Genomic DNA, 26,462 nt, shown 5'->3' with positions numbered 1-26,462 from the left:
CCGGACTGTGGTGAGTGATTCCCACTGCAGCGAAACAATTCACTGAACTGCTCTGACCGACATGTGTTTGACCCGGTCTCACAGCTTTAGGTTTGGCAGTGGCTTTGTGACAGTTGACCTCAGCTGCACTAGTCACTGGAGTTGGACAGAGCTCCCCAGTATTCTTAGACACCATCTCCATAGATAGGGCAATGTTGCATGCTAGTTCAAACGTTCAGTTCGGAGTGTTCAGTAACTTGAACTGTGTGCGCTCATCCACCAGTCCACACACAAACTTATCTCGCAACGCACCATCAAAAAATGTGCCGAAGTTACAATGCAAAGGCAGGTTCTTCAGAGTTACAATGTATTCATTGATGGTTTCACTTTGTTTTTGGTTTCTGGAACCAAACTAATAGCTCTTGGCTATTTCTAACAGCTCTGGGTCGAAATGGTCCTCTACTTTCTCAACAATGTCTTCAAACGGTGCATCCTTCGCTTTCCCTGGCGCGAGTAGGTTTCTCAATGTTTCAGAGACGTCTGGCCTGATCTCCATGAGAAAGTTTGCTTTCTTCCTTTCATGGATTACTTTATTTTTAACTTGAATATTCTCATCTGAATTTCGGTCTCAATAATGATATTGGCCCTAAAAAGCACTTCCGTCCGCTCACTCTAAGAACTGAATGGTTGGCGAGCTCGGTCATACCTGCCAAGGCTTACGATGAATCCCGTAGGCGTGGCCATGATTGTCCCGATCCTGTCTAACAGCGACTCAGCGCATTACCTGTGTACCTGTGAGAATCAACGCCACTGTTACTATGGGTGTGGTGGTGTGGGCGGGGGGTGTGTTTGTGTGTGTGTGGGGATGTGTGTGTGTGTGTGGGGGGGGGGGTAAGTGTCGGGGGTGTGTGTATGTGGGGGGGGCGGTGTATGTGGGGGTGTGTGTGTGGGGGTGTGTATATGTGAGAGGGTATGTGTATGTGGGGAGCGTTGTTTGTGTGGGTGTATGTGTGTGGGGGGTGTTGTGTATGTGGGGAGGGCGGCAATGTGGGGAGGGCGGGTGTGTGTGGGGGTATGTGTAAGGGGGGTGGGTGTGGGTGTTTGTGTGTGGGGGTGTTTGTGTGGAGGGTGTGTGTGTGGGGGGGTGTGTTTGTGGGGGTGTGTGTGTGTGGGGCGTGTGAGTGTGTGTGGGGGTGTGTGTGTGTGTGGGGCGGTAGTGTGTGTGTATGGGGAGGGGTGCGTGGGAGTTGTGTGTGTGTGCGGGTGTGTGTGGGGGGAGGGTAATGTGTGTGTGTGTGGAGGTGGGTCTGTGAGTGTGTGTGTGTGTGTGTGTGTGGCGGGGTGTGGGCGGGAATGTGTGTGGGCTGGGGGGTGGGTGCATGCGTGAGGGTATGTGTGTGTGGGGGTGGAGGAAGGGGTGTGTGTTTGTGTGTGGGGCGGGTGTGTGTATGGGGCTGGCAGCTGTGTTTGTGGAGTGGGTGGCAGTAATTCTAACCCCAAAAACGGTTCTGTTGAGGTCAGGTGCGAAGGTAAATTGTTAAAAATCTGAATTCTGACCAGAACCCACCTCCAACCCACCCAATTACTGTTTCAACGGAGGTGGGCCGGGCCGTGCAGCCAATCGACTCCCAGGATGCAGGTTGCCTATTAAATATTATAATGAGGCTGATGTGACTCCGATTTAACCTGCAGCTTAAATGTAACTTTGGCTCATCGGGTTTCTCAGGCCTCGGGAAACGCGCCAGTGAATGGAAAGTGAGGGATGCTGGATCCAGGAGCTAAGTGCCTTTACACCTTTTACTGTTCACCATGATCCCTTGTGTCATTGAATCACTCCTGCCTTTCACCCAATCACAGACCTTGCCTTTGGCTCCCCCCACCCTTTCACTCGATCTGTACTTGCTTATAAACTGTTAAATCACTAACTTCTTCTGGTTCTGATGAAAGGTTATCTCTGTTTCTCTCTCCACAGATCCTGCCGGACCTGCTCAGTGTTCCAGCATTTTCTGTATTGTATTTTAGGATGCACCTCACAAGAAGATTTAACGTCGGATCCAAATGCAACACACTTAGAAACCCAGTTGAGCAAACCATCACTGGGGCTGTGATCCACTGAGAACAAATAAGGCACCATCTGACCACCAGATTGGGGTCTGTCAGTGATATTGGGGGTTTAGAAGAATCCTAAATTATCTGGGCTGTGGACTGTCCCACAAACCCTGTCCAAAAGATATTAACCAATTAACTGGCTTCAAAGACTGAGTCGGACACAGAGTTGCTTTATTTAACAAATCTATATTAATACAGTTACTACCATCACCGGGTTAAGTACTGATGATTGTAATAAAGTAGTTCATTATTTAATATCAATCCAACAATCTAAACCATCACAGGTGGAACAGTAATCAAATGCATCACATGACCCTCAGTGTCGCTGGCTTTAACTCAGTAACAGTAAAACACAATTACGTTCAATGGCCAAGATTACTCCACCGTTGTTTCTTTAACATTCGTTGATGGGATGTGGGCATCGCTGGCAAGGCTGGCATTTATTGGCCATCTCTAGTTTCCCTTGAAAAGGTGGTGATGCCTTGTTGAACCGTTGCAGTCCGTGAGGTGAAGTTACTCACACTGTGCTGTTAGGGAGGGAGTGCATGATTTTTGACCCAGTGACAATGAAGGAAGGGTGATATATTTCCAAGACAGGATGCTGTGTGACTTGGAGAGGAACTTGGAGGTGGTGGTGTTCCCATGTGCCTGCTGCCCTTATCCTATTAGGTGGTGGAGATTGTGGGTTTAGGAAGTCCTATTGAAGAAGCCTTGGTGAGTTGCTGCAGTGCATCGTGTAGATGGTACACGTAGCGCCGGTGGTGGAGGGACAAGGTGTTTAATGTGGTGGATGCCGGGCCATTCAAGCAGCATGGCCTGGATGGTGTTGAGCTGTTTGAGTGTTGGTGCAGCTGCACTTGTTAAACTCCAAGAACAGGACATCATGTAGGGGAGGGGCGAGGCCATGGAGGGATTTGAAAACAAGAATGAGAATTTTAAATTAGGGGCATTGCTCAACCGGGAGCCAATGTAGGTCACTGAGTACAGCTGTGATGGGTGAACGGGGCTTGGTGTGAGTTAGTATATGGGCAGCAGAATATTAGATGACCTCAGGTTAATGGAGGGTGGAGGGTTGGAGGCCAGCCAGGTGTGCATTGGAATAGTCAGATCTAGAGATAACAAGGGCCTGGGTGAGGGTTTCAGTAACGGATGAACTGAGGCAGGGATGGAGTTGGGCGATGTTCCCGAGATGGAAGTAGTTGGTCTGAGTGATGATGTAGATCTGTGGTTAGAAGCTCCTCGGGGTAAAATACAACACCAAGGTTGTGAACAGTGTGGTTGAGACTCAGGCAGGTGCCAGGGAGAGGGATGGAGTCGGTGGCTGGGGAACACAATTTGTGATGGGGACAGAAGGCAATGCCTTTGGTCTTCCCAATATTTATTTGCAGGAAGTTTCTGCTCATCCAGTACTGGATGTCGGACAAGCAGTGTGACAATTTGGAGACCGTGGTGGGATGGAGAGTGCCTTGGGATGTTTTACTATGTTAAAGACTCTGTATAAAGTGATAGTTGTTAAGGCTCAGGGGCATCTTGCCCACCCGACAAATGTAACACAGTGCAGGAAGTGGTTTAATGGCCTCACGGGATTGGCCGCAGTACGTGAAGTCACATGTACCCATGCACACCCTGAGAGAATGCTGGAAGCCTGACTCACCTCCATATCATCCCTGCCCTCACTATCGAGAGATCGATGTGACCATAATATTCACAAAGGAACCTGATGCTAAACACACACGCACTCCTTTCCCACCATTCCAGTTTGTTATCCCAGATCCTGATACACAGCTGGTGGGATTTGATTCAATAGAGAACAGATTGCTGCATAGCCTGTACCTGAAAGCATCCTCCCTCTGCAATGTCTGCACACTCCTGGCTGTAATTCAATCTTGTGTTAATCAGGGGCCTTCCTCACTTTGCAGAGGGATAGTTCCCACAATCAGTGGGTCAAACACATATTGTCAGAGAGGAACTGCACCCATCCCCCCACACCCACGAGGAGGAAGCTCCTCAATTCCTCGGGAACACACCGGGGAGGCGGTGGGAGATGGAGACGTTGGAGGTGAGCTGCTGAGAACACATGGTAATAGAAGGGATCGGTCTCAGTCCAGTGAGCTGTTACAGTCTCCTGACATTCACCTCAATTACAAGCTCTTCTGTTGTTGCTCACTGACTTCCTCAAAGTCACATAAGAGTGGCCACCCTCCTAAACCCTTCCCTTTGTAACCCTCGCAGGTGATGCACAGCCTGATGCCTGGTCTGAAGAGCAGGCTGGCAGCTCCAGAGTGAAGAGTCACTCACCTGACTCACCAATTCTGTCCTGGTACCTTCCTCATTGAAACAGCAGCCCCGATACAGCACTCAGGTCATAGGGTGTAAGAGCTGGTGAGGCACCGAGCACCAGTGAGCAGGAGAGGCTGGGAGGGGAGGAGGGGCAGACAGCACTGCCTCAGCATGGGGAGAAATGACTGCCTTGGGCTGAGGAGCCTGATTGCAGGGTCCCAGTGCCTAAGGGATCAATGATCCTGGAGTATTGAACCCATGTGCTGCTGGGTCTGTTTCGGTGAATGTGCGAGGGTCTCACGCTCCAGGCTTGCAGCTTGGTCGCACTCTGGTGCTTTTATCCATGAAGCCAGTGAAGATGTGAGTGAGCCAAAGACTTTCCATTGTAAGATCCAACTGTGATGTGTGTCCAATGGGTGAACAGGGTCAGCAATGAACGAGCTGTATCGTGTGCAGACTTCACATGGCTCAGCAGGAAATGAGTGAAAGGTTGCTCAGCAACACATTGTGGGATGGATACCTGGGCCATGATCCTGGCAACTGGTCCCATTGGGTAATCACCATGGAAACTGCCTTAAGGGCATCTCCTGACTGTTCCCATGTCTTGCAGGAAGTGCAAGCTGCATTGATCATGGCAGCCTCCTCCAGCTCGGCATGTGGCCCTGCTGGGCCCTGGGGAACGGGCCCTGGGGAACGGGCCCCATCATTCCTCATCATCTCAGATCTGAAATGGACCCTGGCAGTGAGACTCTGCTTTTCCAATGTGAAAACACACAGGATATTACAGAGTGTGGGAGAAATTGAATAGGATCCGGGGCGTATCGTGAAGCTTAATTTGGTTCTCAAGGTAATTATACCAATTAATTTAATTTAACCTGCACAGCCACAGCCTGAGCAGCAGGAGTCAGTCCAGCAAGGGTAGGATTACCCCCCAACACTGAGCGACCAGACAGACATCATGAACTGGACAGGACACAATTCAGTGTGATGCTAACTTTATTTCATTGGTTCTCCCATTCAAGGAAACTCCAATGATCAAAACATTCACTGAAAATATAGCAAGAAATTAACATTCAGAATTACAGTCACACATATTACATTATACTGCAATTGTCTCTATACTATTAGATTATACTGCAATTGTGTCTGTATATTAGATTATACTGCAATTGTCTCTATACTATTAGATTATGCTGCAATTGTCCCTATACTATTAGTGTCATGTATCTAACCTTCTTCTAACTGTAATCTTCATGTAACAACACTGCATACTGTATACACCTAAGAAATGCACACCTTGACCACAGCGGGTGAACTTGTGGGAGACACTCCTCACCTGGTCATCCAGGTATATAAAGGGAGGTCCCACGCAGGGTCATCATTTCTTGGTCCTATGAATAAAGGTTCGGGTCACAGAGTGACCTTGTCTGCAGAATATGCCTCGTGTGAATTTATAGTGGTGTGTAAATACATTACAATTAGATTATACTGCAATTGTCTCTGTACTATTAGATTATACTGCAATTGTCTCTGTACTGTTAGATTATACTGCAATTGTCTCAATACTATTAGATTATGCTGCAATTGTCTCTCACTATTAGATTCTACTGCAATTGTCTCTGTACTATTACAGAGTGTGATGTCTATGGGGTGAATTTCCGAGGCTTTCTCTTGCTTGTTCACCATAACTTCAGCAGAGGTTCTGTGAAAACTCCGGAAAATATCAACCATGTTGATGTGGGTTTTCTGGAGTTTCCACTGGTCTTCGGATGTCCTGAGGATGTGGAAGATGCCACATTCACACTACTTTCTGTTTTATTCTTGAACTTTTAACGATGTACAGGAGAGCGATGTGCTGATGTTTTAGTGCAATCCATTTAATCAGTCCCAAATGCAGCCTTCACCACTCTCTGCGCATTCTTCACAAGCTCATTCAGTGCATCATTCAGCAGCTTGTAGGTCATTCCAAATGATGATCCTGCTCCAAAGATGGATCCAACGACTGGTACAAAGTCGAGGCCGATCTCAATGGCTGAAATGGTAACAAAGGCGGAACCCATCAACATTCTTTTCACAAATTCCTTATTTATTTCACCCACCAGAGGAGTTTCCACCACTGCTTTCAGATCTCCCACAGGTTTCCCTGTCACATTGGCCAGTCTTTGAAGAGAGGCGTCATCCAGACCCAGATATTGACGGAACTGTATTATTGCTGTAACCAGTATCCCAATGTCACAAGCAAAGGACAGGCCAGGAATGGGCACTGCTCCCACTGTTCCTGAAAGTGTTGCCAACATCCAGACTTGTTTCTTTAGCTCTTTTCTTTTATTCTCTACAATCTCCAACGTTGTGTTTGGAAGTGACAGCAAGAAAACATGCTTCTTTATATCGTCAAGGTTATTTGAAAGGGCTTCCTTTAATGCTGGAAAATCAAAGTCATTCAGTTTAAAGCTTGATATCAGGAAAACAGTGGGTGATTCAATCCCTGCCTCTTGCAAGTTGCTGACACAGTTATTCCTGATTTTGTCCAGTTCTTTCTGTTTGTTAAAATCCACACCCTCCTTTTCAAATGAATCGAGATCATTGTCAATTTTAGATCGAATGAAGTAGAAATTCTTCCCCAGCCGTTTAATCTCTTTGGCGAGTTTTACATCATTTTCTTTGAATCGACAGGCTGAGAAAATGATGAAGAAATCGTATATTTTAAAATCCATTTCCCGCAGGTATTTATCCGCTGGGAATTTTGTCGTTCCAATTCCAGGCAGGTCCCAGAAGTAAACATTAGGCAGGCTGGGATGTGCGTATCGGGCTGGCTTCATTGTGGTTTCTATCGGCCCAGTTTTAGCAGCTCCCTCACCATCGCTCCGAAGCCCTCTCATAGCATTGATGAAGGTGGATTTCCCTGTGCCTGATTCTCCCGTCACGGCAATGTTAAGTTCTGTATTGTTGAGATCTTTTATCTTCTTCTGTATCAGAGGCACAGCTGCCTCCAGCCCGCCCGTTTCATAATCAGACTTCAGTTTCTTGAGCTCATTCGGACAGAAGAATGTAGTATTCAGAGACTGATCACTGAAAGGAAACATTTTACATGTTGGTTTGTAACAGAATAAAAGAACTTGCATTGATGCAGCAGATTGTCACAGCCTCAGGACATCCCCATACACTTCACATCGAACAAATTACTTGATATGTGGCAAATGTGATAATTTACACACAACAAGGACTCCCAACGAGCAATGAGATGAACGACAATTTAATTTGCCATTGCTGAAGGTAACCACCCTTCCTTTAACTGATGGACTCCTTAGATCTGGGCCCTGAGGTACCACAGCTGAGGGCAAACATCTCCTGTCCCTCCGGACAGTAGTGACTACCCCATCTACCACCCCAAGCTCATCCTCACCACTTGGCCTCTGTGCATCACCCCGTAGACCTCCCTCAGTCTGACTAAGCCCTACCGAGTGAGCGTCTCTCGGCCGGTGCTTGTGAGGCTCAGGTACAGTGATGGGGTTGGTGAAGTGAAGGTTGGATGGAGCCCAAGCTGAGGGCCCTGGGTCTTGAGGCTGCTCCTCCTGTGCTGAAGGGCTGGAGAAGAGCAGAGGTTAACAGGGGAACATGAGCTGCAGAATGGCCAGTGCACTCAGTACAAGTGACGATATTAAACACTGGCAATATATTGCGATGACAGATTGTGCTGTAACAGGAGGAACTGGAGACACAGTACGAGGAGTTCCCTGACCAACCTGGAGCTGGCTTCTCCCATCCTACTTCTCTCGCTGCTTGCTCCGTGTGACTGCCCAGCGATTCCAGAGCTCCCTCAAAGGGTGAGAGGTCGGAGGCTTGTGGCTCCTCCCCCGATGCCACTTCTTTGTCTCTGGTTGTGTGCGGTTTTCTCCTTTAATAGGAAAGTAGAGCGTGTGAGTGGTGACACTTTATTTGCCATGAGATAAAGTACAAGCCTGGTGTGAGTAATCTTCCTGAATCAGGGCAAGAACAGCTGCAAGAAACTGGAAAATACATAATGCAGCTTTTTCACATTTTCACTTAGACTGTGAGGGAAAGAATGGGATAGGAAGGGTCTCGTGTTTCCTCCTCAATATTTAAGGGAAGTAGCACCTGGTGTGGGACACAGGGAGGGCACGGTGGGTGGAAATGGAAAACATGATTTCACATTTGCTTCAGTTTGAATTGTGTAACTCTTTTACCTTTGCATCCCTTGTGAGGTCATTAAATTTCTTCCAGCATTGCGTTCCTGACTGGGAGTTCCTGACCGGTGGTTGCTCTTACTGCCAAGGCCCCGTCCACAGAGACTGGACCATGCTTTTCACGCGACTCCTTCCCTCAGTCCTAAAAAACCGTGGAGCTCCTGTGCGCCGAAGAACCTGCCTCAAACATTACTGAAGCTTTCTGAGTTGCTGCTCAAACACATATTCCGGCCCTTTAAGCTTCTGTAGCAGCACTGGAATTTCCTCCTCTCCAGAGACAGCCTCCCAACAGGGGGAGTGAATATCGCTGGAACACACCCTGAATAGTTCGTAAAGCTCCACACATTGGACAGGGTCACGGCGGGAGCACATTGGTGAGGAACGTGCAGTCCTGGCACAATCGCAGGGTAACTCTGCACAGAGGCAAATCTCCATCTTGGCTTCAGTCAAACCAATGCGAGATTATTCTGCTGATGCTGATTGAATGTCGAGTTATGGGCATTGTTAAAGCATTATTTGAATGGCAAATACTGGTACAAAATGCTGCTCTGACACAGATTCACAGAGTGTTCAAACAGAAGGGCTGAGGTTTCAGGATCAGACCCCAGAATCCGGTCAGCCTGGAGTTGGTGATTTTGATTGACAGCTGTATGTAAGAGCAGTGAGGAGGGGAGGGTCAGTGATTGTGGCTGTGGTCATTTTGAGAGACAGGTCTGTGGCCAGAGGTCAGTATTGGGCGACCTGCACTTCACTCGTTAGTCAGTGTACAACCAGCAGAGGGTCAGGGTTATCCCGTGGGGGAAAGTGAGTGACCATTTAATGAGTGGTCTAAACCCATTTAAAATAAATGTCTATGTTAGAATAACAGACACAGGAATATTTTGAATGTGTTACGCATTCATGCAGTAATATCAAACAGTTATATCTCATTTAAAAGGACTAAACATTTGGAATAATCAGATGGGCAGGGAAGGAGAGACACAACAGGAGAGGTGATTTGCCCTTTTGTTGATTTTCTGAGGTGTTTGCAATGAGTTGTTTGGTTTCCTCTCTCTGTATTGTGAGCAATCTCCATACCCTGCCTCTTGTTAGACACCACTCCCCATTCTGATAAATACACGGTCCCGTCATTTCATCACAAGGCATTTCATGCAGTTTGTTTCTTGAGTAACTGTTTCATTTTCACCCAATTATCATATAGAACTCTGAATAAACCTTCTTACTGTTAGAAGTTTGGCCAAATTTTCATATAAAAAAGAACGTGTTAATTTGCAACAACAAAAGCTCGGATTGGTCCCCTTGATAACAAGTCCTGATTGCTGATTGGTCCCCTTGGAGGATAAGACACACCCAGCAGTTAGTCTGGAATGTATAATCGGATCCTCACTGCCGATATAATCCGTGACTTTGTAAACTGTAATTCAAACAATGCTGACTGCTGACTCCAGACAGAGCAGAGCTCACTTGGAACAGACAGGGCTCACTCTCATGGGTTGACCATCTCCCACAACACCCAAACAAGTTCTTGCCCCCAACACCCCCACCGCCTGTGATATATTCACAGAGCACAAGCACACACAGCTCCTAACATGGCAGGCAGCTCTCTCGGAAGCCTCCGGAATCTGCCTGGTGCTGTTTATTATTAACTCCGCAGTTGCAGTACACAATACGTCCACATCCACAGTGTGGAGCTACAAACATTCAGATATTACACTTCTCTCTCCTTAATGAAGAAATTATAACAACAAACCTCATTCATAACTTTCATGTTTATACATAACACAGGATATAGACTTATTTTTTTTCCATATTTACAATGTTAACTTTAGCACTTGTTTTCTGTTTCAAAGAGGATACATTCGCTCTTGAACAGAACCTTCCAAACCTCGTGTAGAATCTAAACTCATTCGAGGCTCATCCTGAGGAACGTTTTCTTCCATGGAATTAACTTGATTTGCATTTGAACTCTCTCTTACTTCAGGCTCTTTGTTTTCCTAACTCGGACTCAGACTTTCATCCTGATTCTCTACTGGATTTGTTTCCAGTACATTGGATTTAGGATTTGCTACTGGTGTATCAAAACTATCTGATGAGTCAGAAATAATAGAATTATTCCCACACCTTCAACTCCTTCCATGTCCGTCGGTAAAATATGATCAATATGAACAAACCTAACCTGTCCATTATCAAACATCTTTACCAAATATGTGTGAGAACCACATATCTTCACCACTCTTCCTGGTAACCACTTTAACCATTCATGGTGATGGTTCTTCATTCTCACCTGCTGGTTTAATTTCATATTTCTCTCTTTTACTCTACCTCGATCATGGTTCTCTTTCTGTCTCAATTGTGTCTCTTCTACGGACTGTGCCAAATTTGGCTTTAAAATGAGAATCTGGTTCGTGGCTGTCATTTGAGAAACAACTCTGGTGGTGTTCTACCAGTAGTTGTGTGAGGAGTATTTCGATATGTAATCAAAAAATTAGCCAATTTGTGATCCAATGACAACATTCGTTTCCTTGGATTTGGATCTAACATTTGTTTTACAACTTGTACAGTGCGCTCTGCTGCACCATTCGAAGCAGGATGGTATGGTGGAACCTTGGTATGTTTCACACAATCTTTGCTTGTGAATTGTGCAAATTCTTCTGAACGAAATTCATTACTACGAATGAAGAATGGATGTGTATCTTTGTCTGTTACCTGGTTTGGCCATCCATTTGCAATATAATCATACACCTTTGACATCACTGGGTCACGGTTGGTTGCTCTACCAATCTCTTCAGCTGTGACTGGCAGTTCATCAATGTATGAAAAATAAAACACTTTTTCCTGATCAGGTGTAACTTGTGATGGGAAAGGCAATCTCGACATTGCATCAGCATTACTGTGATCAGCTGATCATCTGTATTCAATATCATATGTATATGCTGACAAAATCAAAGCCCATCTCTGCATTCGGGCTGCAACTAATGTTGGAACTGGGGACTTTGGATGGAGGATTGCTGTTAGGAGCTTATGATCCGTAACGATGGTAAACTTACGACCATACAAGTATTTATGAAACTTCTTGACCCCAAAAATTAATGCCAAAACTTCCCTTTCAATTTGTGCATAATTACTCTCACTGGCACTGAGAGTGCATGAAGCAAAATCAATTGGTCTCTCCTCCCCACTACATGATACATGAGAGATCACTGCCCCAACTCCATACGGAGAGGCATCACATGCTGGCTTAATCATCTTAGATATGTCATAGTGAACTAACATGGTGCTCTCTCCCAATTTGCTTTTATACTCCTTGAATGCTATATCGCATTCTTTTGACCACTTCCAATGGACCTGTTTTTTTAATAGTTCATTCAGTGGATGTAATACTTAGCCAAATTTGGTAGGAACTTCCCATAATAGTTCAAAAGACCCAAGAATGAACAAAGTTGAGTGACATTCCTGGGAGTGGGTGCATTTCGAATTGCATCCAATTTTTCCATTGTTGGATGTAAACCATCTTTGTCTACTCTGTACCCTAAGTCGTCCACTGAGTTTTTAAATAACTCACACTTACGAGCAGACACTCGTACTCTGTGCTTCTCTAGCCATTTGAGGACTTCATCCCCTTGGAATATGGCAGGGGCAGAAGACACTCCAAACGGTAGCCTATTAAATTGATATAGGCCTCGATGAGTATTTATAGTCAAACATGACTTGGACTCCTCATCTAGTTCAAGCAGGCATTTGTAAGATCCACTTTTGAGAAGATCTGACCACCTATTAGTGTTGTGAACAAATCATCTATATTCAGCAATGTATTGGGGACATTACCCTCTGGAACCTGGTTTACGGTTACTTTATAATCAGCACACAATCTTACCTTACCATCGGACTTAGGTACAACAACAGTTACATCGATCTAGCTTCCAAATAATGTTCTCAGTCTCTAGTCTTTTGAGTTCTTGCTCAACGTTCTCCTTGAGTGCATATGGAACAGAACGTGGCTTGTAGTAAACCGATCTAGCGTCCTTCTGTACCCTGACACTCACCTTGAAGCCTTGGATCGGACTGCCCGATTCGCAGAACACCTTTGGATACTTCTTGATAACCTCATCCGTTGACGAAAATCTCGCTTCCACACAGAAAATTTTACTCCAATCCAGCTTCAGTGAGCTCAACCAATTTCTTCCTAGTAAGGCAGACTTGTCTCCTTTCACTACTATTAGAGGCAAGTTCTGAAATTCATCTTTATATTTCACCTGTACAGTAATACAACCTACCACAGGAATTTTCTCTCCCGAGTAGCCTCCAGTTGGAAATCACGCAATTTGTCGAGGTACAGCGACTCTGGTACTACACTCACGGATGCACCTGTGTCGATTTCCATTGGTATCTTGAATCCCGCTACATCTATGTGGATTTTGATGCTTTCCGAATCGCTGTCCGTTAGCCTCGTGCTCCTGATGACATGTAACTCAACCATCTCCTCGTCCTGTTGTTGTTCTTCCATGCTATGTAGTCTCTTGGGATTTCTACTCATAGCTTTGAACACTGGACTCATAGCGTTGGAAGCTGGTTTACCCTTCAGTCAGCATGCCTTCGCAAGATGCCCAGTCTTCCTGCAGAAGAAACACTCTGCCTTCACGTATGGGCAACTTTGAGCTCCTATAGCACGACTTCGACGCTGTTAGAATTTCCAGTTTCTGAGACTTTGGGTCCCCACCGTTTTTTACTTTGAACCTGCAGGTGATTTACCTCGCTTGACTGACGACCGTAATTATTGTTGAATTCTCGGGAATATTGTTCGGCCATGCCCATCGACCTCGCTGTCTGACAAGCAATCTCAAAAGTCAATTCAGCCGTCGTCAATAACTTCCTTCTGATCGCATCATTTTTCACCCCACAAACAAAACGATCCCGTAATGCTCAGATTTGTAAGTTTCCAAAATTACAGTGCATCGATAGCTTTTTTTTATGCTACGATGTAATCACTGATAATTGAATCAGTCTTTTGATTCCGAATCCCAAAACAATAGCTTTAAGCAATTTCTAACGGTTTGGGTTTATGTTACTGTTCCAGCTTCGTTAAAATCTCTTTAAGCATTGTGTCCTTTGGCTTGTCAGGCAAAAGCAGATTTACAAGGGTTTCGTACAATGCCGGACCCGCCTCCGATAAGAAGATCGCTTTCTTACGTTCCAACACAGCCCGGTTCTGGACTGCATTGTCTGGAACTTCGATTATGTTATTTGCGGTGAAATACATTTCTAGCCGATCCACATACGCTTTAAAATGTTCCTGGTCATGTCTATATTCCCCCAAATGTCCGATTACAGCTGACATTTTAATCTCTAGCTGTTCACACCATGTGCTGTATTTTACCTCGGATTTTTAGCTTTTTTCCAAAGACAGAAACTTCCAAAGTCTCTCTGCCGGCTGGCTGAATCCTTCCCCAACAAAATGTAAGCTTTAAATCATCCGAAAAGTCCCATCTCATCGCCAAATGTGATATCTTCACAGCGCACAAGCACATACAGCTTCCTACATGACATGCAGCTCTCTCGGAAGCCTCCGGAAACTGCCTGATTCTGCTTATTATTAACCCTGCACTTGCAGTACAAAATAAGTCCACGTCCAGTGTGGAGCAACAAACATTACAAGCTTGCAGACATTACACCGCCCAAGTTCTTGAGCTTCTCCCTCCCACCATGGCTCCTTGACCTTCTCCTCCTGCTCAAGTTCCTGACCTACATCCCCCCAATTCTGCCCCTGGATTCCTGATATTCTCCCCCTGTTCCTCCCCCATGGATCCTCGCCCTACTACCCTGAACAAGTTCCTGGGCTCCACCCACTCACGCCATAGATGGGGCATTGACTATGGGTCATGGACTGTTAACAGGTGTATTGGGTATAAAGTGAATAGTGACATTGTCGTGACATCAACATTTTGTCCACTCTGACCATCTGGATCACATTCTCGCTCTCATCCCCCGCCCCCGACCCCCGCTTTAGACCTGGATCATGTTATTCCACCAATCGCTCTCCGTACTTTTTAGAACCCCTCAGCTTGAGTTTCTGACCTCGTCTCTCCCTTCGAATGCCCATTATCAGCCTCCGACCCCTCCTCTCACCCTCTGATCTCCCCTTTCTCTCTCCCTCCGACCTCCCCTGTCTCTCACCCTCCGATCCCCCTCTCTCTGTCCCTCCAATCCCTTCTCTCTTCCCCTCTCCCCCACTTAGTCCCCCTCTCTCTCCCTCCAATACCCCTCTCTCTTCCTCCAATCACCTCACTCTTCCTCTCTCTCTCTCCCCCTCTAAACCCTCTCTCTCCCCCTCTCTGTATAAACAGACCGCATGACGGCATGGAGCTGCGGATGGACTCACTCTGGAGCATGCGCAATGCTGAGAATGTTGTGGATAGCACATTTAGTGAGTTGGTCACACCGCAGGTAAGGGTTAGGACAGATACTGAATGGGTGACCAAGAGACAAGGCAAGAGCAGGAAGGTAGTGCAGGAGTCCCCTGTGGTTATCTCCCTCCAAAACAGATGTACAGTTTTGGATACTGTTGGGGGAGATGACTTACCAGGGGAAGGCACCAGCAGCCAGGTTCATGGCACCGTGGGTGGCTCTGCTGCACAGAAGAGATATCCTGGGGGTAACATTTGCGAATGCAGTTCGGGAGTGTTTAAACTAATATGGCAGAGGGATGGGAACCTATGCAGCGAGATAGGGCGAAGTAATATGGAGTCAGAAACAGATGGTAGAAAGGTAAAAAGCAAAGTAGAAGGCCGAGTAAACAAAGGCAAGAAATAAAAAGGGCCACACTACGTCATAATTCGAAAAGGACAAAGGGTGTTAAAAAAATAAGCCTGAAGGCTGTGTGTCTTAATGCAAGGAGTATCCGTAATAAGGTGGATGAATTAACTGTGCAACTAGATGTTAACAGATATGATGTGATTGGAATTACAGAGACGTGGCTCCAGGATGATCAGGGCTGGGAACTCAACATCCAGGGGTATTCAACATTCAGGAAGGATAGAATAAAAGGAAAAGGAGGTGGGGTAGCATTGCTGGTTAAAGAGGCGATTAATGCAATAGATAGGAAGGACATTAGCTTGGATGATGTGGAATCTATATGGGTTGAGCTGCAGAACACCAAAGGGCAAAAAACGTTAGCAGGAGTTGTGTACAGACCTCCAAACAGTAGTAGTGATGTTGGGGAGTGCATCAAACAGGAAATTAGGGCTGCATGCAATAAAGGTGCAGCAGTTATCATGGGTGACTTTAATATGCATATAGATTGGGCTAACCAAACTGGAAGCAATACGGTGGAGGAGGATTTCCTGGAGTGCATAAGGGATGGTTTTCCAGACCAATATGTCGAGGAACCAACTAGGGGGGAGGCCATCTTAGACTGGGTGTTGTGTAATGAGAGAGGATTAATTAGCAATCTCGTTGTGCGAGGCCCATTGGGTAAGAGTGACCATAATATGGTGGAATTCTACATTAGGATGGAGAATGAAACAGTTAATTCAGAGACCATGGTCCAGAAGTTAAAGAAGGGTAACTTTGAAGGTATGAGGCGTGAATTAGCGAGGATAGATTGGCGAATGATACTTAAGGGGTTGACTGTGGATGGGCAATGGCAGACATTTAGAGACCGCATGGATGAACTACGACAATTGTACATCCCTGTCTGGCGTAAAAATAAAAAAGGGAAGGTGGCTCAACCGTGGGTATCAAGGGAAATCAGGGATAGTATTAAAGCCAAGGAAGTGGCATACAAATTGGCCAGAAATAGCAGCGAACCCAGGGACTGGGAGAAATTTAGAACTCAGCAGATGAGGACAAAGGGTTTGATTAGGGCAGTGAAAATGGAGTACGAGAAGAAGCTTGCAGGGAACATTAAGACGGATTGCAAAAGTTTCTATAGATATGTAAAGAGAAAAAGGTTAGTAAAGACAAATGTAGGTCCCCTGCAGTCAGAATCAGGGGAAGTCATAACAGGGAACAAAGAAATGGCAGACCAATTGAACAAGTACTTTGGTTCGGTATTCACTAAGGAGGACACAAACAACCTTCCGGATATAAAAGGGGTCAGAGGGTATAGTAAGGAGGAGGAACTGAGGGAAATCCTTATTAGTCGGGAAATTGTGTTGGGGAAATTGATAGGATTGAAGGCCGATAAATCCCCAGGGCGTGATGGACTGCATCCCAGAGTACTTAAGGAGGTGGCCTTGGAAATAGCGGATGCATTGACAGTCATTTTCCAACATTCCATTGACTCTGGATCAGTTCCTATGGAGTGGAGGGTAGCCAATGTAACCCCACTTTTTAAAAAAGGAGGGAGAGAGAAAACAGAATTATAGATCGGTCAGCCTGACCCCAGTAGTGGGTAAAATGATGGAATTAATTATTAAGGATGTCATAGCAGCGCATTTGGAAAGAGGTGACATGATAGGTCCAAGTCAGCATGGATTTGTGAAAGGGAAATCATGCTTGACAAATCTTCTGGAATTTTTTGAGGATATTTCCAGTAGAGTGGACAAGGGAGAACCAGTTGGACTTTCAGAAGGCTTTCGACAAGGTCCCACACAAGAGATTAATGTGCAAAGTTAAAGCACATGGGATTGGGGGTAGTGTGCTGACATGGATTGAGAACTGGTTGTCAGACAGGAAGCAAAGAGTAGGAGTAAATGGGGACTTTTCAGAATGGCAGGCAGTGACTAGTGGGGTACCGCAAGGTTCTGTGCTGGGGCCCCAGCTGTTTACACTGTACATTAGTGATTTAGACGAGGGGATTAAATGTAGTATCTCCAAATTTGCAGATGACACTAAGTTGGGTGGCAGTGTGAGCTGCGAGAAGGATGCTATGAGGCTGCAGGGTGACTTGGATAGGTTAGGTGAGTGGGCAAATGCATGCCAGATGAAGTATAATGTGGATAAATGTGAGGTTATCCACTTTGGTGGTAAAAACAGAGAGACAGACTATTATCTGAATGGTGACAGATTAGGAAAAGGGGAGGTGCAACGAGACCTGGGTGTCATGGTACATCAGTCATTGAACATGTGGACATGATCTCCCAGGTCCCTTTGTTCCTCTACACTTCTGCATGTACAGCAGGCGGTTAAGAAAGCAAATGGCATGTTGGCCTTCATAGCGAGGGGATTTGAGTACAGGGGCAGGGAGGTGTTACTACAGTTGTACAGGGCCTTGGTGAGGCCACACCTGGAGTATTGTGTACAGTTCTGGTCTCCTAACTTAAGGAAGGACATTCTTGCTATTGGGGAAATGCAGCGAAGGTTCACCAGGCTGATTCCCAGGATGGCAGGACTGACCTATCAAGAAAGACTGGATCCACTGGGCTTGTATTCACTGGAGTTCAGAAGAATGAGAGGGGACCTCATAGAAACGTTTAAAATTCTGATGGGTTCAGACAGGTTAGATGCAGGAAGAATGTTCCCAATGTTGGGGAAGTCCAGAACCAGGAGTCACAGTCTAAGGATAAGGGGTAAGCCATTTAGGACCGAGATGAGGAGAAACTTCTTCACCCAGAGTGTGGTGAACCTGTGGAATTCTTTGCCACAGAAAGTTGTTGAGGCCAATTCACTAAATATATTCAAAAAGGAGTTAGATGAAGTCCTTACTACTAGGGGGATCAAGGGATATGGCGAGAAAGCAGGAATGGGGTCCTGAATTTGCATGTTCAGCCATGAACTCATTAACTGGCGGTGCAGGCTAGAAGGGCCGAATGGCCGACTCCTGCACCTATTTTCTATGTTTCTATGTCTATGTTTCTAGACGAGGGGATTAAATGTAGTATCTCCAAATTTGCGGATGACACTAAGTTGGGTGGCAGTGTGAGCTGTGAGGAGGATGCTATGAGGCTGCAGAGTGACTTGGATAAGTTAGGTGAGTGGCAAAATGCATGGCAGATGAAGTATAATGTGGATAAATGTGAGGTTATCCACTTTGATGGTAAAAACAGAGAGACAGACTATTATCTGAATGGTGACAGATTAGGAAAAGGGGAGTTGCAACGAGACCTGGGTGTCATGATACATCAGTCATTGAAGGTTGGCATGCAGGTACAGCAGGTGGTTAAGAAAGCAAATGGCATGTTGGCCTTCATAGCGAGGGGATTGGAGTACAGGGGCAGGGAGATATTGCTACAGTTGTACAGGGCCTTGGTGAGGCCACACCTGGAGTATTGTGTACAGTTTTGGTCTCCTAACTTGAGGAAGGACATTCTTGCTATTGAGGGAGTGCAGCGAAGATTTACCAGACTGATTTCCGGGATGGCGGGACTGACATATCAAGAAAGACTGGATCAACTGGAGCTCAGAAGAATGAGAGGGGATCTCATCGAAATGTTTAAAATTCTGACGGGGTTTAGACAGGTTAGATGCAGGAAGAATGTTGCCAATGTTGGGGAAGTCCAGAACCAGGGGTCACAGTCTAAGGATAAGGGGTAAGCCATTTAGGACCGAGATGAGGAGAAACTTCTTCACCCAGAGAGTGGTGAACCTGTGGAATTCTCTGCCACAGAAAGTTGTTGAGGCCAATTCACTAAATATATTCAAAAAGGAGTTAGATGTAGTCCTTACTACTAGGGGGATCAAGGGGTATGGCGAGAAAGCAGGAATGGGGTACTGAAGTTGCATGTTCAGCCACGAAGTCATTGAATGGCGGTGCAGGCTCGAATGGCCGAATGGCCTACTCCTGCACCTATTTTCTATGTTTCTATGAGCGCACCAGAAAGTAGAGTTAAACCAGGGAAAAATTGAAAGACAAAATTAAAAACTCTTTGTCTGAATGCACGCAGCATTCGTAACAAGGCAGATGAGTTGACGGCTCAAATAGAAATAAATGGGTGTCATAGACTTATAGAAATTTATAGCACGGAAGGAGACCATTTCAGCCTATCGTGTCCAACAGCTGACCAACAGCTATCCAGCCTAATCACACTTTCCAATTCTTGTTCCGTAGCCCTGTAGGTTACGTCACTTTAAGTGCACATCCAAGTATTGTTTAAATGTGGTGAGGGTTTCTGCCTTTACCACCCTTTCAGGCAGTGAGTTCCAGACCCAGCACCCTCTGGGTGAAGAAATTTCCCCTCGTATCTCCTCTAAACCTCCCACAAATCAGTTTTAAATCTATGCCCCCTGGTTGTTGATGCCTCTGCCAAGGAAAACAGGTCCTTCCTATCCACGCTAACCAGGGCTCTCATAATTTTATACATCTCAATCAGGTCTCCTCTCAGACTCCTCTGTTCAAAGAAAACAGACCCAGCATCTCCAATCTTTCCTCACAACCAAAATTCTCCAGTCCAGGCAACATTCTTGTAAATCTCCTCTGTACCCTTTCCAGTGCAATCACAGATTTGGTTGCAAGGTGACCAAGGCTTGGAACTGAATATTCTATATTAATGACTTGAATGAAGGGACCGAGTGTAATGTAACCAAATTTGCTGATGATGCAAAGATAGGTGGGAAATCAAGTTGTAAAGAGGACACAAAGAATCTGCAAATGTATAGGTTAACTGAGTGGGCAAAAACTTGGCAGATGGAGTATAATGTGGTAAAATGAGGTTATCCACTTTGGGAGGAAGAATAAAAGAGAGTATTATTATTTAAATGGAGAGAGAGGCACCTGGGGGTCCTTGTACATGAAACACAAAAAGTTAGTATGCACGTACAGCAAGTAATCAGGAAGGTAAATGGAATGTTGGCCTTTATTGCAAGGGGGATGGAGTATAAAAGTCGTGAAGTCCTGCTACAACTGTACAGGGCATTGGTAAGACCACACCTGGAGTACTGCATACAGTTTTGATCTCCTTATTTAAGGAGGGATATACTTGCATTGGAGGCTATTCAGAGAAGATTCACTAGTTTGATTCCTGAGATGAAGGGTTGTCTTTTGAAGAAAGGTTGAGCAGGTTGGGGCTATACCCCCGCACAAGGCCTCCGATCACCTCACAAGGCCTTCCCATCAACGATCCTGCTGAAGCCCACCATGACCCTCTCGCCCCTCCTGCTGATCCCTTCGAATCCCCTGTCGATGCTCTCCCCCTCCCTAGATCATCAACCCCGGCCGATGCTCTCACCCAGATACCTGAACCCTGATGATGAACCCACACCCTCCCCCGACCCCTGCAGATGCTCTCTCCCTCCGGATCCCCGACCCCGGCTGATTCTCTCCCCCACATCTACGACTCCTGCCGATCCTCTCTCCACTCCTCCCCCACCCCCACTTCCCGGATCCCCGACCCCAGCTGATGCTCTCCACCCCACAATCCCTGACCCCTGCCGATGCTCTGCCCCCCCGGCAGATCCACGACCCCTGCCGATGCTCTCCCCCCCCAGGATCCCTGACCCCTGCCGATGCTCTCCACCCCGCTGATCGCCGACCCCTGCCGATGCTCATCCCGCCCCTCCTGATGTTCTTCCCCCTGGCCGATCCCCATGATGCTCTCCCCACCACCCCCGATCCCCAACCCCTGCCGATGCTCTTCCCCCCTGATTCCCGTGATGCTCTCCCCCCCACCCCAACCCCTACCGATAATCTTCCACCAACCCCTCCCCCCCCAAGATCCCTCCCCCGGACTGGCCCCTCACTTCTGAGGTCTACCCGCCAGCAGCCAGCCGACCTCTCAACCTGGCTGCAGGCGGCAATCCGAGACCGGGGACTGTGCATATTTGATGCTCACTCAGCCTTTATCTCAAGGTGGTTGGAATTGAAAAGCGAGGAAGTTATGCTTTAAGTGTCCAGAGTCTTGGACAGACCCCATGCACTATGTTCAGTTTTGGACACCCCACCTCAGGAAAGACGTGTTGTCCGAGGAGGGGATGCAGCACAGATTCACCAGAATAACACCAGGGCTGAGAGGGTTAAATTATGAGGACAAGGTGCAGAAACCTGTCGTGTATTCCCTTGAGTTCCGACGGTTGAAGGATGATCTAATCGAAGCATTTAAAATGATTCAGTGATTCTACAAGGTAGATACTGAGAATCTATTTCCTCCAGTGGGCCAATCCAGAACAAGAGGCATCATCTTAAAATTAGAGCCAGGATGTTTAGGCGTGAAATCAGGAAGCATTTCTTCACACAACAGGAAGTGGGGATCTGGTCCAGAGGAGCACCCTGCACTACCTTTAGGAAGAGGCCTCCAGTGGTCCCTTTAAGGACGGCTGGTTAGGCCTCTCAAAGTCTGCAGACAGAGACTGACATGCACAATGCTGGCTTTACCCATTTCTGATTGCAGTATAGGAAGATATGTATAGGAGGAGGCCATTCAGCCCCTCGAGCCTGTTCCTCCATTCAATGGCAGATCTGTATCCGAACTCCATCCACTTGCCTTGGCTCTATATCCTTTAATAACCTTGGCCAGAAAATATCCGTCAGTCTCAGAGTTAACATTATTCATTGAGCTGGCACCTACTGCTCTATGTGGGAGAGAGGTTCCATACTTTTACCACCCTTTGTGTGAGGAAGTGTTCCCTAACTTCTCTCCTGAATGGCCTGGCTCTGATTTCAAGGTTTTGTCCCCTCGTCCTTGACTCTCCCACCAGGGGAAGAAAGTTTCTACCTACCCTATCAATTCCTTTCCATATCCTAAAAACATCAAACAAATCACCCCTTAACCTTCTGTATTCTCGGGAATACAAGCCTAGTTGGTGTAATCTCTCCTCACAATGTAATCCTTGGAACCCTGGGAACATTCTGGTGAATCTGCACTGCACTCCTTCCAAGGTCAGTCAATCCTTTCTAAGATGCGGTGCCCAGAACTGTGCTCCAGCCCTCTGGTTATAAAGGCTAACATTCCATCAGACCTTCTGATTATTTTTGTACCGTACTACTACATTTTAATGGTCTGTGCACATGAACCCCTAAATCTTTTGGACCAGCACCATTTAAATAATACTCAGATCTATCCTTTTTTGTCCAAAATGGATGACCTCACACTTACCTACGTTGATATCCATCTGCCAGAGTTTTGCCCACTCACTGAATCTATCAATGTGTCTGTAATCTGATGCTCCCATCTACATAACTTACTATATCACCAACCTTTGTGTCACTGGCAAACGTGGATATATGGCTCCCTATTGTGTTATCGAAGTCATTGATAAATATAGTGAATAGTTGAGGCCCCAGCACAGATCCTTGTGGGACACCACTAGTTCATTCCTTCCAATTGGAGTTCATACTCATTATCCCTACTCTGTCTTCTACTCCCTAACCAATCCCCTAACCAGATCACTAATCTGCCTTCAATTCCAGGAGCTTTAATTTAAGCTAACAATCTCTTTGTGGAACCTTTTCGAAAACCTTCAGGAAATCCATATCAGCAACACAGACATTCCCTTTGAATTCTCCGCTCCACTCCCACCCTGACCTCTCTGTCCTCAGCCTCCAAAACTGAAGCTCAATGAAGTTCAACGTAAGGTCGAGGAACAGCATCTCAACTTTCGATTTGACAGTTTACAGTCTTCCGGACTCAACATTGAGTTGAACAATTTCAGATCATAAACTCTTCCCTCATTTTCAGAACCCAGCTGTTGATGATTCAGTTATTCCCATCTATTGCAGCTTTACTCCTCTCATTACCAGCTCCTTTGGCCTTGCACCATCATCCCACTGTGTCATTTAATCTTTCCTGCCTTTCACCCTATCACAGACCTTCCCTTTTGTTCTTTCCTCCCCTCCTCCCTTTCGCTGCCCCTGCACTTGCTTCAAACCTGTAACATCTCCAACTTTTTCCAGTTGTGACGAAGGGTCATCGACCTGAAACATTAACTCTGTTTCTCGCTATACAGATGCTGTCTGACCCTCTGAGTATTTCCAGCACTTTCTGCTTTTATTTCAGAATTCCAGTGTCCACAGTATTTTGCATTTGTATAGACATTCCACTGTCTACTACTTTAGTTACTGGCTCAAAAAAATCAATTAAGTTTGTTAGACATGACCAACCCTTTACATATCCAAACTGACTCCCCCTTTACATATCCACACTGACTCTCCCTTTACATATCCACACTGACCCCCCCTTTACATATCCACACTGACTCCCCCTTTACATATCCACACTGACCCCCCCTTTACATATCCACACTGACTCTCCCTTCACATATCCACACTGACTCTCCCTTTACATATCCACACTGACTCTCCCCCTTTACATATCCACACTGACTCTCCCCCTTTACATATCCACACTGACTCCCCCTTTACATATCCACACTGACTCTCCCCAAATCAGCTCAAATTTCTCCAAGTGCTCACTCACTCTGGCCTTAATTATCGATTCCAATAGCTGCCCCACAACAAATGTTACACTAACGGTCTATAATTTCCTGGTTTCTCTCTCACACCTTTCTAAATGATGGAGTTACATTTGCAATTTTCCAATCGAAAGGAATAATTCCTGAATCGAGAGAACTTTGAAAGTTTATGACTAAAGCATCTGTAATTTGCTCACCTGTCTCTTTTAAAACTCTGGGCTCGAAACCATCAGGACCTGGGGATTGGTCAGTCTTCAGTACCATTATTGTTTCTAATACTGTTTTCTTGCTTCGGTTAACTTTAGTGAGTTCCAGTCCGTGACTCATTATTAGTTTCCCTGGAATGTGAGGTATATTATCCTCTTCCTGTACTGTGAAGACTGACACAAAGTCGTTGTTCAACAAGTCTGCCATTTCCTTCTCTTCATTTGTAATATTACCCACATTGTCTCCAAGGACCCACACTACCCCGACTACCCTTTTCCTTCTAATATAATTATTTAAACTTTTAGTGTTAATCTTAAGTCTCGAGTCGTGTTATGTTTCCCCTTTCAATCTAACATTAAATGCGACCATATTACAATCACTGTTGAGTGAATGTTCCCTGACTGTTACATTATTAACTAAGTCTGGCTCATTCCTCATTACTAAACCTCGTACAGCCTGGCCTTATCTTGGTTCTCGAACATATTGCTCCAGGAAACTATCTTGAAGATATTTATGAAATTCACTACATTTCAAAGCTATCAGCGCCTCCCATTCTATATGAAAAATAAAGTTTCTCATTAAAACGATTCTAATTTTGCTGCAAACCTCTCTAATCTCTGAATTTATCCATTTTGCCACATCATTGCTGCTATGAGGGAGCCAGTTACAATCGGTGTCCAATAACAGGTACAGGACCCCCATTGCATTTGTTTAAGCAGACACCAGGCTGGGAGTGCTGGGCGATCCAGGCAGGCATTTGGTGCACATGATGCCACCTTTAATCAGAGTAATGTTCACTCCCTGGGCCTTATGGGGCAGCTCTGTCCATGGGATGAGTTACATCCTGTGACATTGTAAAGGCATTTCTGCAGTTTCCATTCCTATGGTGAGAGTTTCATCCATGCTCGATCCCATTACAGTCGTCTAACTGTAAGACTTGTCACATTTTAAGCTTTTGTCCTTTTTACAATTGAGTTGAAATTCTGAAATGATTTAGGCTTGGGAACCTGCAGTGACACACGCCATGACATAAAATTTATTTGCACACTTTATTCTATATAGAAAAAACGGTCATACATTACCGAAATGAGAGCGACCAGCAGTGGTCGCCTGGGTCTTGCTGTCAGATTGTCTCTTCAATGGGATGATCTCATGGAAGACTCACGATCTCGGTGTTTAAGCTCAAAACCCACGAACATACGTGACCACTGGTTTCCTGTTTACACTGAATGTACATTTCCCCAGAACATTGTTTTCTCAAGAGGAGAGACACACTCCATGTAAGACGAATGGATGTAATAAATCAGGAAACTAGGTGTGACCCCGTCTCTCACTGAGAGCAGAAGGTATTTGTTCCAATTCTGCTGTCTTTTTGGTGAACTTGCCCTGGGTCACAGCTAAGTTGCAAAGTTCTTATTATTTTTATAACCTGTCTGGGTCGTAACCACAAATGTTATCACATAACATTAACCCTTGAACCCTTCTGAACACTCGGAAAAGTTTTTTATTTTGAGGAATTTGTGCTTTAAATACATCAAAATCCGATGAGAAAATGAGAGTGGGATTGTGTAGTGAAAACACTCTGCTATCTGTATCTCCACAACTGCCTCTTCCCCTGACAATGAACTTAATTCAGGTTAATCCATAGAGTATGCTTCACCCTGATAACTTGGATCAAAATATAATCTTTTCTGTCCCATTTCTTGTCCTTACCTGCAGTGGTTCCCTGTGGAGAATCTCAGTGAAGTGGATGCTGCTATTGACACAACACCTCGATCCAGTGACGATGCTGCTTCAGTGTTGGACCTGCACTGGGAGGATAAAGGGAAGCAGTCACGCTATTTACCTCTCCGATACCGCACCCTGTTAAACATTAGATAGAGTCCCATAGTCACACTATTTACCTCTCTGATACCACACCCTGTTAAACATTAGCTAGAGTCCCACAGTCACACTATTTACCTCTCTGATACCACACTTTGTTAAAGAGTAGACAGAGTCCCAAAGGTCAGACAATCAGACTCGAGGGAAAGTGAGACTGTTGCTGGCACTTTGCATTTTCCATAAACAGAAGAGAAAGAATGAAGGTGCCAGAAACAGACTCAGCCCATGCAGTGTAAGGACGGGAGATGTTGGAGATCAACGAACTTGCTTTGTTGAGTGAGCCTCAGTTATTCACACCTCTTACCCAATTCTCCCAGAATAACCCGATTGGTGAAAAACTCCACACAAGCCTGTTGTGTGGTTAATTGAAATTCTTGGACTGTTCCTATTCCTTTATTCACTTTTTTCTTTTACCGTATTTTGTCTGATTGTGCCTTGCTGGTTGTGTTTTATTTTTATTTTCCCCTTTACGGGATGTGGCCGTCGTTGGTAAAGCCGGCATTTATTGCCCATCCCTCA

At 45.7% G+C, this 26,462-nt stretch overlaps 1 protein-coding gene across 2 annotated transcripts; it reads right to left on the bottom strand.

Annotated features, from left to right (window-relative positions):
* Positions 1-5,832: 5,832 nt before the first annotated feature.
* On the bottom strand, positions 5,833-25,861 carry LOC139245801 (interferon-inducible GTPase 5-like). Of its 2 annotated transcripts, XM_070871316.1 has the most exons (4): positions 25,773-25,850; positions 24,050-24,232; positions 8,112-8,263; positions 5,833-7,437 (listed from the first exon to the last, which is right to left on the bottom strand). In XM_070871316.1, exons 3-4 carry the CDS (start codon positions 8,129-8,131, stop codon positions 6,246-6,248), a joined length of 1,212 nt encoding a protein of 403 aa, XP_070727417.1. In that variant the 5' UTR covers positions 8,132-8,263; positions 24,050-24,232; positions 25,773-25,850; the 3' UTR covers positions 5,833-6,245. The 2 variants fall into 2 exon arrangements, with proteins under 2 accessions (XP_070727417.1, XP_070727416.1); XM_070871315.1 differs by lacking the exon at positions 24,050-24,232 and having other exon boundaries at positions 25,773-25,861.
* Between the last annotated feature and the right edge of the window lie 601 nt (positions 25,862-26,462).

The sequence above is a fragment of the Pristiophorus japonicus genome, unplaced genomic scaffold, assembly GCF_044704955.1.
Source record: "Pristiophorus japonicus isolate sPriJap1 unplaced genomic scaffold, sPriJap1.hap1 HAP1_SCAFFOLD_2371, whole genome shotgun sequence".
Classification (NCBI taxonomy): Eukaryota; Metazoa; Chordata; class Chondrichthyes; family Pristiophoridae; genus Pristiophorus; species Pristiophorus japonicus.
Note: the sequence above shows the minus strand (reverse complement) of the source record. Positions and strands in the feature narration are given on the sequence as shown.

What these genes read in the sequence shown, in the direction of transcription:
- LOC139245801 (XM_070871315.1), bottom strand. Translation starts at nt 8,131, where the DNA reads ATGGGAGAAGCCAGCTCCAG. An exon ending in ATGGGAGAAGCCAGCTCCAG is followed by an intron (nt 7,438 to 8,111) that starts GTTGGTCAGGGA and finishes GTTTCCTTTCAG; the next exon opens with TGATCAGTCTCTGAATACTA.